General features: G+C 40.1%; 1 protein-coding gene across 1 annotated transcript in view; it reads right to left on the bottom strand.

Annotated features, from left to right (window-relative positions):
• Positions 1-716: 716 nt before the first annotated feature.
• The window catches only part of IMPG2 (interphotoreceptor matrix proteoglycan 2), a gene marked incomplete at its 3' end in the record, with an annotated part of 58,865 nt that continues 42,357 nt past the window's right edge, over positions 717-17,224 (bottom strand). Inside the window, exons 10-19 of the mRNA XM_080359207.1 lie at positions 16,614-16,631; positions 14,347-14,591; positions 13,653-13,735; positions 9,533-9,857; positions 7,235-8,982; positions 6,137-6,356; positions 4,387-4,597; positions 2,087-2,275; positions 1,710-1,908; positions 717-800 (exon numbers count right to left, since the gene is read on the bottom strand). Coding sequence (XP_080215333.1) covers positions 717-800; positions 1,710-1,908; positions 2,087-2,275; positions 4,387-4,597; positions 6,137-6,356; positions 7,235-8,982; positions 9,533-9,857; positions 13,653-13,735; positions 14,347-14,591; positions 16,614-16,631 — 3,322 coding nt within the window. The remainder of the gene's footprint in view (positions 801-1,709; positions 1,909-2,086; positions 2,276-4,386; positions 4,598-6,136; positions 6,357-7,234; positions 8,983-9,532; positions 9,858-13,652; positions 13,736-14,346; positions 14,592-16,613; positions 16,632-17,224) is intronic.

Raw genomic sequence — 17,224 nt, forward strand, 5'->3', positions numbered from 1 at the left:
GAACATCTTCAGAAATAATGTTGAAATCTTAACCTTCACCATGAGCCAGCAATGTGCCCTTATGGCCAAGAAGGCCAATGGTACATGGGGTGCATTAGGAAGAGTGTGACCAGCAGGTCAAGTGAGGTTTTGCTCCCCCTTTGCTCTGCCCTGGTGAGGCTGCATCTTGAGTACTGGGTTCCCCAATTTAAGAAGAACAAAGTACTACTGGAGGGAGTCCTTTATGAGGAAAGACAGAGAGCTAGGTCTGTTCAGCCTGGAGAAGAGAAGGCTGAGAGAAGATCTCATTAATGCTTACAAATATCTCAAGTGTCGATGTCAAGAAGATGAGACCAGACTCCTTTCAGTGATGCCCAACAATAGGATGAGGGGCAACAGGCACAGACTGAAGTATGGAAGGTTCCATCTAAACATGAGGAGAAACTTCTTTACTTTGAGGGTGCCAGAGCACTGGAACAGGCTGCCCAGAGAGCTTGTGGAGTCTCCTCTGGAGACATTCAAAACCTGCCTGGACACATTCCTGTGGGATCTGCTCTGGGTGAACTTGCTTTAGCAGGTGAGTCGGACTAGATAATTTCCAGAGGTCCCTTCCGACCCCAACCATTCTGTGATTTATAGCCTCTAGCATCCCAGCATTTCTAGACCCTTCATGTGAAAAATACAGTCAAGGCCACAAGAGAAAACATCAAAGGAGTTATCCAGACAAGACATTTCACTCACATTTGATGCTGCCTAACAAATTCTGCAAATTGACGGTCTTTAGCGTAGAGCTCTATAATTCGAATTCTGTCCTGAATTTCCTAGAATACAAGAAACACAATTGTAAGTACATAACAGAAATTAGAATACTACTAATATTAGAGAACAGAAATAAAAATACTACTGAAATAACTAATTTCTGGGTTTGAAGAAATTAAACTTTTATACTTTGCTACTTCAAGGAGTAGAGCTTGAAATTGGGTATACCAGTATACCAACAGTAAAATTCTTTATGCCCTTTTTTTTTTTTTTTTAAGTGAAGCATTTCATTGGAGTCCAGCAATACTTTACTTTAAAATCAAAACCAAGGATTGGACAGAGTGTGGCATTTCAACAGGCTTTAACAAAACCATTTATCTTTCATAGATACTTGGCCTACAAACCCAGCTGCAGGCTGGGTTCACACCTCTCACAGTTGCTCAAGGATTTGTGGTTAGTTCTGGGATGTAAATCCCTTTCCCTTTAGCTTTCTAGAGTAAACCCTTGATACTGTGTATACAGGAAGGAAGGAGAAGGATGTGATCTAACTTGCGGATTATAGAAAGACCTAAACTTAAAAAAAAAAATAAAAAAACAACACTGTAAAAAGGCCTGGATGTGCCATGTTTTAACTGTATAACTACTCTTACATGAGGTAATTTGAATTAAAAGCTAAAGGCTGTGTCAAGTAATATAGCAGCAAACCTCCCCAACTCCCAGTCAACTCCTTCATCATATGAAATTCATTACAGGTCAGAACACACCCACTCCTTTCTCTATACCTAAGAGCAAGCAGGCAAAGAAATCCTTACTCTCTTCTCTTAAATAAATGCAAGAGCCATAGTTGCAACTCATTTATCCAGTGCACAGATGCTGGGGAAAGATTGGGCCCACCTCTCAGGTTACAGGTGCAGAATAAGCTTATTGTTCACATGATATTTTCCATGCCACTGTGAAAACAAGGCATTTACCTCCTTAGTAAGCTCACTGTTTTCATAAATGTGCCTGATCTCTTCACTGCTGTAGTCTGTGGATGTCTCTGCACTGGTAGAACTGTAGGATGTTAGCTGAGGGTATCTCCGGTAATAATGGCTGTAGCCAGTCGTATCACTTTCATACATGGGGTTGTATTTAACTGCGTTCTCAATGGAGGAGAGGCTGTCACCCTGCCTGGGGGAGCAATAAACAAACTGTGAGCTTCTCTGCAGCCTGGAAGGGCAGCAGATAGATTAAGGATGGCTGGCATTTGGAGGCACCTGTTGCTTGTCGACTGTGTGATATGAGATTTACAACAGCATTATCCTTATGGTAGCAGATATGTTTCAAAATATTAGATGGTGTCACTTACCCCTGTGAGTCCTCAGTGTCACTTTTTGTGTACTGGTCTCGAAGGGTCCTGGCCAAGAAGAAGATGACAGCAGATGCCACCAGAAGGAATCCTGCCACAGAAGCAATTGCAATACCCACAACCAGTGGCTCAGACACATATTCTTCACAGTGCTCCCCTCTGTACCACCAGTTCTCTCCCACACGACACCTGCAACAAAGAAACATGGGGAAATTAGACACCAGTAAAAGCTTTGATTAATGCAAAGGTATTTAACCTTCTGTTAGGACATGCCCTCAGTTAAGTCACCTCAATAAATTCCTTTGCATGTTCAAGCACCAACTTTTTTTAATCATTGTTGTGAACAGCCTTTTGGTATGGAATCATAGAATAGTTTGGGTTGGAAGGGACCTTCAGAGGTCATCTAGTCCAACCCCCTGCAATGAGCAGGGACATCTTCAACTAGATCAGGTTGCTCAGAGCCCCGTCCAGCCTGGCCTGGAATGTCTCCAGGGATGGGGCATCTACCACCTCTCTGGGCAACCTGGGACAGTGTTTCAGAACTTTTATTACAAAAAATTTCTTCCTCATGTCTGGTCTGCATCTCCACTCTTTTAGTTTAAAGCCATTATCCCTTGTCCTATCACAACAGGCCTTGCTAAAAAGTCTGTCCCCATCTTTCTTATAGGCCACTTTAAGCATTGAAAGGCCACAGTAAGGTCTCCTCAGAGCCTTCTCTTCCCCAGGCTGAACAACCTTAGATACTGAATTGAGTGATAATAGGTAAAATAATAAAAGGATAATGCATTTGTGGTGGGAAAAGCCTGTGTTTTTTTGCAATTTAGAGTATCCTGTGATGCATTAAAATGGTGGAAGTTGTTTAGACTAAATAAAAAGTTATGCCTTGATTGAACCTTGTACATGACACTGTAGAGGTAGAGAGCAGTTGTCTTGGTCATCTTGTAATGTAAATACAAATGAAGGTGTGTTAAACAAGCAGAATGTTTATAGTGTGGTGAACTCCACAACGGTTAGTTAAATAAATACATAAAATCAATTACTTGAAGGATGTGTGCACTCAAGAGTGCCTCTTTGGAATAGTTGCCCAAAGCAGCATTCTGTATTTCTGCCTTGCTCTGGTTTTGAACATGAGAACTTTAATGTTTATACTGACTTTAAATATACCAGTAAAAAGAATATATTTGCATAATGAGTTTTTGGGAGTTCTTGCTATAAAAACCCAAGGAATTCTAAGACATATGACCACTCAAAGCAGTGAACCATATTAATAAGAAACATCAGTAAATTAAGTCTTCTAACATAAATATCTGAAATAGTTTCTGAAAGTAGTATGCAATACTTTATATTTTTCAAATAGTTCTTAATAAATGCTTGCTGGAGCATGCTTGAGTTCTTATGCTTCTAATTTAAATTATTATACAAATATGGTAAAGTTTATAGTACATCTGTGATAGTACCCATTTTTGTAGCTTTGAAAACATTATTTCTCCTGTTAACTGCTAGGACTCTAATACCAACTTCAGAGAAGTTCTAGGTAAGCTTTAAAAAAAAATCACATGAAGTAACATAAATAATAGCTATTAGTAGAAACATTTTTTTTGTTCCTACCTTTTGTTGATAGGTATAGATATTAAAAAAAAAATAAACTGTTACATTGCTTGAAAAGGAAAAAAATTAAGTGCAGTGTCAGAAGGAGCATGGATTTGTCTTTTTTGCATCTGTATCTTTTTTAAAGCAAAAATTTGAACCAGGGGGCCTATGCCTTGAGCTTTTTATGAACCATACATGATTTTTCACAAATGGCCAATTATATACTTTCATTACTTTTTCTTAACCAAGAGCAGTATTTTTTAATATATTTATGCTGCAAGGATATGCCTTTCAGATATTAATTTTTATGATGGAATTAACTCTTACATGCTTCATGACATGATCTAACACTTTGTTACTTAAGAAAACCTCTGGAGAGAAATTCTGCCCCGAAGTTCAATGAATGAAAGTGATTTGAACAACTGAGTATGTTCCATTACACGATTTTCCCTAATTAGTTTTATTTCCTGATGCTTCCATTCTATTAAAGAAATGTGTTACTGTCTCATTTCCAATAAATACATAGGAAAACTAATGTTAATATTGGGACCTCCACTCAGCAGCATAACATTAAAGATAATGATTATCATCTTGCTTGTTACACATTATCTTACACAATTTTGCACAAATGTTGTCAAATGCTACAAGAGATAAGACAATAAGGGCTTTTCGTATGGGAAGCACCCACTTCAAAGAACAGGATGACCTACCTACAGATGGCCCCTTGCCCAGGGCTTATGTCACACTTCCCATCGTTCAGGCAGAAGTTTGGTTGCAGATCACAAATGCTGTTGCACGGCAGCCCATCAATGCTTAGGTAGCCGGGATTGCAAACACACTCAGCTTCCCCGCTCCAGCGATTTACTAAGCACTCTGAGAACTCATTGCAGGCCTGGAACTTGCAAGGGTCTGCTTGCTCACCTGAGAACACACAAAGCAGAAAATATTAATGATACAGGAGAACCTTAACTGAGGCAAACCGCTGGCTGCCTGCTGCCATTTTCTCTAATGGTCTCTTAGATAAAATAACCCACAAGAACCCGGTATGTGAGTTTCCAGTGTAACAGAAGGATCTGCTAAGGTGAACAAGAGCTTGGAAGCGTTGTTCATCTCTGTCTTCACAGTGCATGTCAGTGGTGTGGCTAAGACCACCCAACAAGCCAATCGAAAAAGCAAGAATAAAGTGTTATTTTTCTTAGTGGAATGTACAGTACCTCAGATGTTCTCTTGTCTGCTGGAACTATATTTTGCAAATGAGTAAAACACAGCTGATCTTCAGTATTTCTTGTTACAGAAAATCAACGCAGTATACAGGAAAGGGCAATGGGTCTTCAAACACTCAGCATCTACTGTGAGGTGGTTTGCCTTTGCAAGGAACAGAAGCATTTGCGATATCTCTACTTGGCTAACTTGGACTGGGAAAAAGCTTTCTCCCTGTATCAGAGGAGTGAACTAAGAAGGCCTGTAACCTTTTCATGCAACCAAGACGTTACTACAAGAGTAAGGCAGCAGCTGCTACCTGTGCAGATGCCTACCTGACAGCTGCATTACCACCACAGTATCACAGTATGTTTGGGATTGGAAGGGACCTCAAAAGCTCATCTAGTCCAATCCCCCTGCTGGAGCAGGAACGCCTAGGTGAGGTCGCACAGGAACATGTCCAGGCGGGTTTTGAATGTCTCCAGAGAAGGAGACTCCACAACCTCCCTGGGCAGCCTGTTCCAGTGTCTGTCACCCTTACTGAGAAGAAGTTTTTTCTCAAATTTAAGTGGAACCTCTTGTGTTCCAGCTGGATCCCATTACCTCTTGTCCTATCATTGTTTGCCACTGAGAAGAGCCTGGCTCCATCCTCATGGCACTCACCCTTTATATATTTATAAACATTAATAAGGTCACTCCTCAGTCTCCTCTTCTCCAAACTAAAGAGACCCAGCTCCCTCAGCCTTTCTTCATAAGGGAGGTGCTCCACTCCCTTAATCGTCTTTGTTGCCCTACGCTGGACCCTCTCCAGCAGTTCACCATGCTTCTTGAACTGAGGGGCCCAGAACTGGACACAATATTCCAGATGTGGTCTCACCAGGGCAGAGTAGAGGGGAAGGAGGACCTCTCTCGATCTACTAACCACCCCCTCTTGTAATACACCCCAGGATGCCATTGGCCTTCCTGGCCACAAGGGCACAGTGCTGGCTCATGGTCATCCTGTTGTCCAACAGGTTTTGTGCCCATGTTCCTATAAGAGACCCATATAGTTTGCCCACTTGAGGTCCCACTTTGATTTTTGTCTCTCGTCCCTTAACAAATTTTTTGTTTGTTTGAACTCTGTAAAAGACTGTCTTTCTAAAGCCCAGCCTATGAAAAGCAGCGGGCAGTCTCTGAGCTGTTGGGATCCTTAGTAAGTTCTTAAAGCAGAAGTTGCTCTAAATCTCTTGCTCCAAACTGCATTTTTTTTGCCATCCATACCTGATTCCACATCCAGGGAGTATTTATCAATGGCCAGGTTCATGGTGTGATATGCGGTGTTGCAGAAGTCTTCCAGGATCAAGTACACAGCATTGGTGACATTCCGAGGCACAGGTTTGGCAAATTTCATTCGACTGTTCACCACGATGCTGCCATTTCTGAAGTTCAGGATTTCCAGATTCTGGAAGCCCGTCAGATTTGACTGAAGGTAGGGCACCAGCTGCAACACAGGGGATGTGACAAAATAGCTGAATCTTTGAATCTCTACTCAAGTCAGTTGCACTGTTATTGCTTCAGACAGCAGGAGCAATTTATTTTATCCAAATCCCACAGCAAGGGCATTAAAACTTGACCCAGTGGAGGCTCATGCTGGCAGCTTGCCAGGACCCTGAGTACTTCAGACAGCTCTTAAGAGTACACCAGTTTTCAGGCAGTTTCCAAAAATTTATGATTCAAAAATACAGTTCTTGGGACATACATGGTGCTCTCCCTTGATGTAAGCACCTGGCATACTTGCTGTACTACAGAGTATTTCCTTTGAGCATGTCCCCCTTCCCTCTCTCCTTTACTCCCTTCATCTTCCACAACAAAATATTCATTTCAGTCAGGAGAGGGAAATTTCCCAGTTAAAAGTTGATAGTTTTTGTTCTATAACTCCTGTGAGGCTCTGCTAGCCATCACTTTAGGAACAGCTTAGTCCTTGGAACTACCTTGTACTTTAGAATGAGTTGAATGTGCTGCAGAAGAGTTACCTTGTCATAGCCTCCATTTATTTACTTTCTCCTTATAGGCTAAATGCAGAGCACTCTAGAAGCAAGTAAAGGGGGTCATTGTAGTGACTTCATCTGCACTGCTACAGCTGAGCATCTGGCCCACAGGGTTAAAAAGTTACGCTTTGGAGAGACTACTGACTGAATAAAAGACAAACACCACAACCTACCCCACCCATTTCCAGACAGAATTTTCCCATGGAGATAACACAGTATCTGTAAACACCAGTCTTGAGCTGCTCTCTGCAAAAGAGAGCCAACAAACTATTATTTACCAACAATTTTTGTCAATCTGGCAGTGGACCCTGAACATAGAAGCGATCCTTACCAGTTCCAAGAATCGCTGTTCCAGCGCTTTGTACTCAGGGGAGTTTTTATTAAACAGATCCTCTGAAAACATCATGTTGGTAACCCGAAGACTGAAAAACACAACTAGAGCTCGTGATGGGATGGGAGTACTACTGCGATTTTCATGTGTGGCCCAAGCCACGCTGGCCATCTCTGTGGACTGGACACGAGTTGTTAGCTCCACATGACTTTCAGTCATGCTTCTTCCCCCCTCAGTCAGCTCAGGAGAAAAGTGGACAGTGCTCACACGATCCAGGTCCACTGAAATGTCCAGGACTCTTGTTGTTCCATCTCCCAGCTTTGTTGAGGTAGCTACAGATGATGACACCGTGGATCCCACAGGAGGGAGATGGGACAGAAGCTCAGTGCTTGTTTCTACACTCCCTGTTACATGAGGGTTCACAGCAGTGCTGAAGCTCATGGAACCATGCATGTCATAGTCTGTACCACCCTGTACGGCAAAGCCATCTAGAACAGTGGTCTGATCTAGTACAGTAGGAGCTGCAGTTGCAACTTGAGTGGCAGTTGGCATTGCTGATTGCACTGTCTGATCTAATGAGATTTCTAGTGCTCTGTCAGTAGGCCAAATATCAGCTGGTTTCTTCACTGCTGATCCAGTAGTGTCTTGGCCTGCCAATGATGAATCTAGGGTTTGCTGCTCTTCTGTGGAAGTATCAGGGTTTACCATGGAAGGATCTGCAGTCAGAATAGTTTCTGAAGAGCTTGTGTCCAAGTGGCCTATTGTAGCAGCTTCAGTTACATCTGTCTGCCCTACTGTGAATATTTCTTCTACCATTGTCCTGTCTTCCTTTTGGTGTTCAACTGCTTCAGAAACAATGTTCTGACCTACACTGAACTCTTCAGGTTGCTCCATACTGACAGTCCCTGTAGATGTAAGGAGGCTATCTTCCACAGGCAGACCTGTATTGTGTGGTGAGACAGGTGCCTCTCCAGTTGGCATGTCTACAAAGAAATGGTCCACTGAAGGCTCTGAAACAATGGATGGTTTAACAGAAGAAGAATCATACATGCTCAGTGTTTCTGTCTGTGTAGATAGTTCCACAGATGATGGCTCTTCTGTCTGTAACAGAGGTACCTGCTGCGTTGTAGTCTCTGGAAAGACAAATATTTCAGACTCATCAAGGAAATCTTCTTTTATATTGGCCAAACCTTCATTCTCATCTTTGGAAGGAACATCATCTATTTTGTTACCAGAGTTAAGGATATAGTCTAAGATCATGCCTTCAGGAATATTCTCAGTTCTGATTAACAAAGACCCATTGTCATCTTCAAGCCAGCTATCAGGACTAGGGTAGAAAACTGGTTCCAGTGTTGCTTCTTCCCAAGGCCAAATATTTGGTTCAATTTCTTTTCCTGAACCGTCAAAAGCTGAACCAGAGCCCTCATCATATATAACTCTATCTCCAAGATATATATCAGTTTCATCTTCCACAGGGTGTACTTCTAAGGGCAAAGGAATTTCTTCCACAGACTTATGCAACACAGAGTCTGCATTGTTACTGTCTGCAGGACTGCCCTGAGTTACATCTTCCTTCTCGGCAGATACTGTTTCTTTAATATCAGTCTCTATGACTGATGAAGAGGCCACTGTTGGTGCAGAAAGCAGAGGAACTGCATAATCATCTGTAGATGGAGGTTCTTCAGGCACAAGGTGAGGAGGACTTGAAGGCAAAAGAAATTCTTCAGATAGTCCAGTATCTTCAAACACTAAACATGAAAACAAATTGCCAGTTAGTTGTTGTTTATGATAAAAGGCGTCAAATTCCATTCATTTTATAGCTTGTAGATCTGTATTCAGCATGTTTGCCATGATATATCCTGGCCTTTGTATGCCAAAGTCAGAGGACCCCTGTTGATGAAACCCACTTTTCATTCAGATATTCTGTGGGCCAAGTCAAGACTGCAGAGTAAGCAGTAAAGCAGTAACTGTGTGACACATCCTTAGGGTAGTCACTCTGCTTCAGAGATCAGTGATCACCCAAACATGCCCTATACGAAAATACTTCCGTACAATTAAACAGGTTTCATGTGTGTACCATTTCCTGAAGAGATAAACAGGCATAATTGGCTGTTACAACAATTTTACATTAGCATATTGTTCATGGATACACATACACAGGAAAGGTAAAAACTATCACAGAAACATATACAAACTTTTAGACCGTTCCGAAAAGTCATTTTGGTGAACTATACCTTTGGTGACTATGAGGAAGCACTGGCATCCAAATTTAAGCTTCAGTTAATGTCATTAACTCACCATCTAAAGAATTGGAGGCTGGAAGCCATTCCAGAGTGTCCACAGAATCATGCTCTAACACTGGTGCAGTGACCAAATGAGGAGTCCGATTCCCATCCTCTAAATTCAGCCCATCAGGCAAAGAAGTGACGTCAGCTTCTGAGGAGAGTGGAGCTTCAGGTGCCAAACTGGCCTGAGAGTCCAGATTTTCTGGTCTTGGCCAGATTTCATTGTCATTGGACTGTTCACTCTCTGAAGTGGAATCTGGTTTGATGAAATCAAAGGGCAAGGTATTGCTGACAGTTGATTCATCTGCTGAAGGCCGTTCAGCTAAAAAGGTGCTGTCCTGGAACATAAACTCACTATTAATATTTTGACTACTACAGAGGAAGCATTGGCTGTCCACCTTGGGCTGAGCACATAGAGGGTATCAGCAGCAGCCAACAGCAAAATCTGGTATTGCTGCCTCGTGCCTCTGTGAGAAAGTAATGCACAGAAGCAGGAAGGGCCAAACTGTGAGGACTGACAAATATATACCCTTTCCTAATCGTGCGCAATGTATACGTAAAATGCACACCACTGTGACATACATTTCATGTCTGATCATGTCCACTAAGAAGGGAAAGAAGCCATTCAGATTGTTTGGAGTTCAGCTTCAATTAGAGATTTACCATCCGTAACCACCCCATCTCCTTTCAGTAAAGACTAAAGAAAAATGGATCTGTCCATTTCTAATTAAGCCAAAGATAAATGTAGTGCCTGCCTTCCTAAAGCACGAAGAGGTCTTAGCAGCTATCATTGATCAGCTACAGAATCAATACAGTAATTATAATATCATAGTTACTATGATACATAAAACAGTTTAGAAACTGAACTAGAATGTATGCATGCCCTGTGGTCCTGTGTTGCTATCTTTTAGCATGTGAGTATGAGAAACCAGGAGGGAAACAAAGACCATAATGTAAAGAAGAACATATAGAACCTGAAATAACTTCAGTGTCAAAACTGAGATGCCTGTGCAGAAAAACAGCTCTATCGGCCATACTGATGAACAACAAAGACTATGCACAATGAATTTGCAAATTGTTTGAAATGTGAAAAAATAATTTGTTTTTCAATCTCCTTTTGCACATGGTTTACTTACTGCTCCATACCCCAATCATTATTCGGTTTACAGCTAGAATACTTAGCACATTTCATCTTTGAAAATTAATCTACTACCACGGTGTCCCATGAGATAATTATATTAGGAAAAAACAATGAAGAGATTAAGTTATTTGATCAAGGCTACAAAAGGAAGCTAAAAGCCTAAAACCCAGGAATCAGTGCCTCACGTGGATATCAGTGCTGTGCAATAGTCTCAGGAGGACAAAAAATAACCTTGGGGTATGAAAAACTGCCAAACACTTTCAAGAAGCAGCAGCTAACTAAGAACTAACCAGCTCCTGATGGTGACTAGTAAAGTTAAGTGGGCAGTGGACACAGGTTTCTGTGATATGTATTACAGTTCAAAACCATTGTAACTATTTCTGTAACTCACCATTCCTGTCTAATCTTTTTCTTTTACTTGACCAGCATGAGTAACAGGGAGAGTCCAAATACTTGACAATTTGAAATTTTACTTCTGGTTAAAATGTGGGGGAATTAAATTTTCAGCTTCATTCAAACTGCATTTGAATGCTTTGGTAATGAGCCAGTTAAGGTATTCTTACTTAATTATTTGTCTATCTGTATTGATCACATTTTTATAGCCAGTTGTTATGCCACCAGAGTCTCCTCACATTTTTGAATTATATGGTAACAAAGACATGTGCTCCAGCAATTATCTTTTTTGGCAAAATTGACCACTATAAATAAAGCTGTAAAAAAAGTTACTGTGCAAGACTAGAAACAAATGACACACATAAATTCCATAAAGAATGAATAATGACTACCAGCAATAGCTTCTCAATACTTTTTTTTTTTTAATGTGAACATTCAGTTGCCAGGGATTGCACTTCATCATTTATTTGAATGTGGATAGATGTTCCTATGACAACTAACATTATTCAAAGATTCTTGTTACAGTGCAATATATTATATTAACAAGTTTAATATCATATTGGCAAGTTCTGTTTTTTGCTAACGTCTTTTGAAAGGCTTACAAATATGACAGATGACTGCAAACACAGAACGCCCTCCCTGATTTTCCATTTTCTGCTGCCAGAAAGGCATTGTATTCAGCATACTAGAGCATTCTACCTGTTACAGCTCAAAAGAAATAACAAGAAAATACAGATTTCAAAAACTAGACTTGATTTTTTTTCTTCACTTTTTAAGAGATCTGTAAAACTCGAAGGAAAGAATTAATGATTAGTTGGTACGATCTACTAGCAATTAGATGGTGAAGTCATGATAGTCCCACATTATGTCATGACTATGTATGATAATACAAATCCAACTTATTCTCAAATCAGCTAGGAAAAATAATAGCAAAAATCTTTTTCATAGGAAACAGTTCAACTTAACAGTACCTACTTGAACCATAAAGGTTTGACATCTATGGAAGCAACTGACTAATCATTTCAGCCTTGCTTACTTTTTAAGCAGGTTTATGATTTTTCTGAAATTTATCTGAAATTACTTCCCAAATTATCTGTGTATTACAGGTTGTACACAGCTGTTTTTTGGATATACTCAATATCTTTTACATAACTGGAGTTTTTGACTGAAGACGTAGATGACGTTATTATTCATAGTCCATGATGAGAAAATGTAACTTCCAGAAATTTTTCTTGCACATACTAGTCCCTAAAATGGGTTTAAAACTAGTACAAAGCTACTTCTATTCTAAAGTCTTCTTGCCTGCACATCTGCCAGAGTATCCACAGATAGTATGTAAAGAGGGCAGAATTCTTTGTCTTACTAAAATAAACTTCTGCAACATTTCAATCTAGTTAGATAGCTCTAGTAAAGAGAAAGCCGTTTCCTGAAAGTTAAGTTCATGTTTATCCACATCATGTTTAAGCCATTTACGGCAAATCCATATGAATTTACATTTTAGACCTCAATTATTAGTTTTTAAAATGCAGGGAAAACTAGTCTGAAACTAAGGATATTACGCCAGTGACCATTCTAACAAGAATATTTGGGCTCTGTGAAGTCACTGAGAATTTTGCTTCCATAAAAATTACAGAAGTTGGCTTGAAATTAAATGTGTCTGTGTTCACAATATTATCTCATAATGAACTTAGTGAAAGCCTAGCATCATGCATAGGTAGATTTGGATTTTATGGCATGAACTGAGCTCATTTCTTCTTGGGAGGCACGCTTGCATTACACAATAGAGTGCAGAGCAGAAACCTACTGGATAAATCCTTAAGCCCAGACAATGCTCCACTATTCAGAAGTTCTAGCTCTTTGCGGAAGTAATTAACTCAATCTCGGCCTTGCTGGCACCTCACTTGGTATCTCTGCTTAAATTCCCATTGCATTGTACAGACATGGGGATACTAATGCTACAGGAATACTAAGTTTCCTGCCCAATGGGGAACTTTAGTCTACGTCCTTGATTGTTCAAGAGGTAATCGCATGAGATAATTGTGATTTCAAAAGGAAAAAAAAAAAAGTAACCACTGGCTTTCGTTTTTCTTTGTTTCCTTTGCTGGCATTAAGGGGATGGACATCACTTTAAAACTGAACTGAGAACTTTTGGTGAAAGCAATAAAATAATAAAAGGAGCATATGAAACTGACCGTTTTCTCTCTTCTAGCTGCCAGCTTTACTGCTTACATCTGTTTCTTGCTTTCCAAAGAAAGGTAGTATTGTGGGGACAATCATGTCTTTAGAGCAATTTACAGCTTAAACATCATGAAAGAGTCAGACAAAGGAAGCCTAAGAAGCAAGACCTGGGTGGACAGCCAGGAACATGGTACTGCTATGTAATAGAAGATGATGACAGAAAATTGTTGTGCAAGAGCTATCACATTATCAGATGAGAGATTTCATCAGAGGGTTTTCTCCAGTATATGGAGTGCTTTCATTACTACTGATTCTGCATGATCAACAGGATAGAGAAGCTCTGTGTGCTGGCAGTAATTCAGACTTGCTGAGTTAAGCTGTTCAAATGTGTTCAAAGGCCACTGCTCAGAACCATACTCACATCGAACTCTGTGCGTTCCAGCACAACGGGATGCTCAGTAATCCAAGATGGGTCATCTTCTGTTGGGTGTAGTATTTCTTTCACTGTGGAAATATAAATACTTGGGATATAAAGGCTGCAGTAGCAGCGTGAGGAAGCTATTTTGGAAGACTGACTGAAAAACCCTCCCTCATCTCAGATTTGTGAGTAAAATCTTTTCAAAAAGTTTGCCAGAGAGATTTTGCTTCTGGAAACGCCCCCGGATCACTGACGGGAAGTACAGAGAGAAGATGAGAACAGCACTCCTCCACTACCTCTGCCTGGAACGTTAAATATCCAGCAATAAACCAGGTAATTCCTTTGTGCTGCTCAAGGCCAACACAGAGCTGCTAAGCTGATGGTCATCTTGGTGCAAGATGCATCATGTGAAACATATTTCCCCTTCTATTCCTGTTAATTGTTGAAGTATTACTGAAATTGCATATCACAAAGCTTGGTGTCAAAAAGAGGCTACTCTAATGTACTGAGACTGGGATACTACTGCTCCAGACTTGATCTGGTTAAGATCAGAAAAAAAACAAGCTACAACACAGTTCGTTTTGTTTTTTCTTTTTAATTAGTCAGAGGACAGCTGAATAATTCACTCATCTCTGAGATTTATTTTATAAGATTTCAGATGTGTGTGGCCCATCAATGTGTCAAAATTAATACCCACCATTAGTAAGCTGGAGAGAGTTAGGGTCTAATGACAAGGAAATGTTTTCAAGCAAGGCATTTTTCTGGAGGATTTCAGCAATATAATCTCGGAAATCACTGATGGTGTACACAACGGTTGGATTATCCTCTATGCCCATGAAGGAGTTGTCCTCCACCTTGTTGGAATGAAGGTTAATCAGGTCCCAGGTGGCATTGCTGATAGCTTTTCCATCAAATGTAACAGCATAGTGAACTTCCACCCCACTTCAGTTGTATAAAGAGAAAGAGAACACAGATGAAAGATCCAAAGTTTTCCATCATGTAGCAAACACTATGATATTTTCTCCCCAAGAACCTGTGTCCATACCCTTTTTTAAAAATAAAAATACATTGTTTTAAACTATTTGAGATACAAAAAAATACTTCTTTTCACACTTGTGTCTGCCTGCCTGCCTGTGTTTCCCACCCCTTCAGAGCTGTCAAGGAAAAGTCTACCAGAATCCACTATCTGGTATGGTCCCAGTCCTGTGTTTCTACTAGTGAATGGTAGACAGATCACAAGCAGACCAAAACTTTGGCTTTCTGACAGCATTATTCATGGCCCCACCAACATCCAGTGGTGTGAGTGATGACCTTAAGATAATGCAAATGATGGGAATGGCTCTGAGGTACCAAAACAGCCATGAAAACCAGGCTGTATATAGGCAGCAATTCACAGGAGCAAGAGGGAGCCCTGATCACTCTCACTGTGCAGTGTCAATATGCTTGAAATAATGTCTTTAGTAGTAATAAAATAGTAATTAACACAGTTTATAATTGGGAACATTTTTCTAGACTTATTTGATCATTTGTTCTTTAAAAAGGGTTTGTATCTTTGTACAGCTTTGCTTTTTCATATTAACCTCCATTTTCTAAATTTTCTTTTCCTGAATATGTCCCACATTTCCCACATGACAGCATAAGTAGCAATCAGATTTACCATACATTGGGCATAAACACAAGGGACCTTTAGAAAATATAAAATATTTTGGCTGTACATGGAGCACAGCAAGAAAATGAAGTAATCTATGAAGTGTTAGAAAAATGTGCTCCAAAGACAGGTTTTCCTCATTCCACAGAGCTGGACTGGGTTGCTGAAGTAATGGCTCTGTTCAGAGAAGTCTCTAAAAGCCCAGCACCAGATATAAGAGAGACAGAAGCAGCAAACACCCTGACTACACCCAGCAGCCTGCTGGAGTTTTGCTGCTCACTCTGCCATTGAAATGAGCCCAGCACAGGCTCATCATGGGTGCCAACAATCAGCAGAGGAAATAAAAAACGACAGCAGTGGTGAAAAAGGCACCACAGAGGTGGAATACAGCATGCTCCTCAAAAGTAACATTTAGACTTAATACAACTGTTCTGTCAGTTGCAGTTAATAATTCCTAACTAATAACAATGACACCTTCATCTGTCTGGAAGTAGCTAAAACATCTGGTACTTGGAACACAACCTTTGCAAATAGTTTCATGCATCTCAGCCTGCAGAAGTGCAGAGTAGAGGATGGCTCTGAGTCACTACTGTTTGTGAAGAGATTTGTGTTTTCTAACCTTTCTTCTAAAATTAAAATTCTCTGTTAAACTATGGAAGCTGCTTACACATTTGCTGAGAAATACACACACAAAAAATAATACATCTAGTAAGTTAAAGGCTGCAGTTCATTTTCTGTCTTGTGAAGTTCTTAAAACGATACCAAAGGAAGAAAATTTTGGATGCTTAACCTGCATATGTCTAACAAAATCAAGTCCAGACTGACACCATCTTCTGCTAAGGAACAATAGTAAAACTACTGCTAAAATCTGCAGCACCTCTGGCCTTGAAGTAGCTAAGCAAGCCGCTTTTGCTGGAAAACTCTGCTTTTCTTACCTACTTTAATTTCTATAATAATAATAATCATATATCTCTCCAAGACTTTGCTGCAAAGTATAAAGACCTTGAGCTATCATTAAGCAGTTTTGCTTTCTTCACACAAGAGACTCCTATACACAAGTTAGGCCAGACTTATGTTTAGGAAGACTTTCAGTAAGTAGCATTTTACGATTAGGACTTAAATAAGAAAATCAGGTTTATCCGCAATCAAAACAGAGCAGTTACTCACAGTTTCTGGTAGAAGTCCTTCACATACTATTTATGCTGGATAACAACTCAGTCTGGAGCCAAAACTACAAATCCCCAAAACAGTGTCCTCTAGCTAAACATATTTTTCCATGTGTTTTATGGCAATATATATTTAAAAGTTGTCTTTACCTGTCGTCCTCAGGAGAGCTAAATATGGAAACAAAACAAAACATAACAGCAAGACCTGTTAAATCAATGCTATAATTTCCTTAAAGTCTTCTATCTTTGAAAAATTTGCTTGGGCATTCTACAGGGCACACAAAAAAAATTGAAAAACCACACACAGCAAAATGGTTATAAGTTGCATAGTTATTCTGCTACATAACACACTGCTCTGCTTTTACTGAACTGAGATATTTCCATTCGATCACAAGGAATCAGCAGAGCAGAGCCATCTCATCTTACTGCAAATAATGCAGTTAAATTGCTGTCAGTACCAAGAAAATCGGGGGTCACTAATTCTACTTAAGGGTTATGTTTACAAACACTTTTTTTGTCATGCACAGCAGAGCACACTCCCCTTGTATTCTGCCAGAGATATCAACTTTTTGTCTTCTTAAAGGAACTAAGAGCTTGCAAATGCATTAGACTGCAAACACCAAGGTGAAGGGTTTGCTACCTGCCAGGCTGGAAACTAAATGCAGTCTAGAGTTCTAACCAGAAAACATTTCTCACTATAGCTGCTTTGTTACTTGTGTGTATTATACCTAGAAAATTCCAGCCAATAAATTCGAAGAAAC

Source organism: Nesoenas mayeri (genome assembly GCF_963082525.1).
Source record: "Nesoenas mayeri genome assembly, chromosome: 1".
NCBI lineage: Eukaryota > Metazoa > Chordata > Aves > Columbiformes > Columbidae > Nesoenas > Nesoenas mayeri.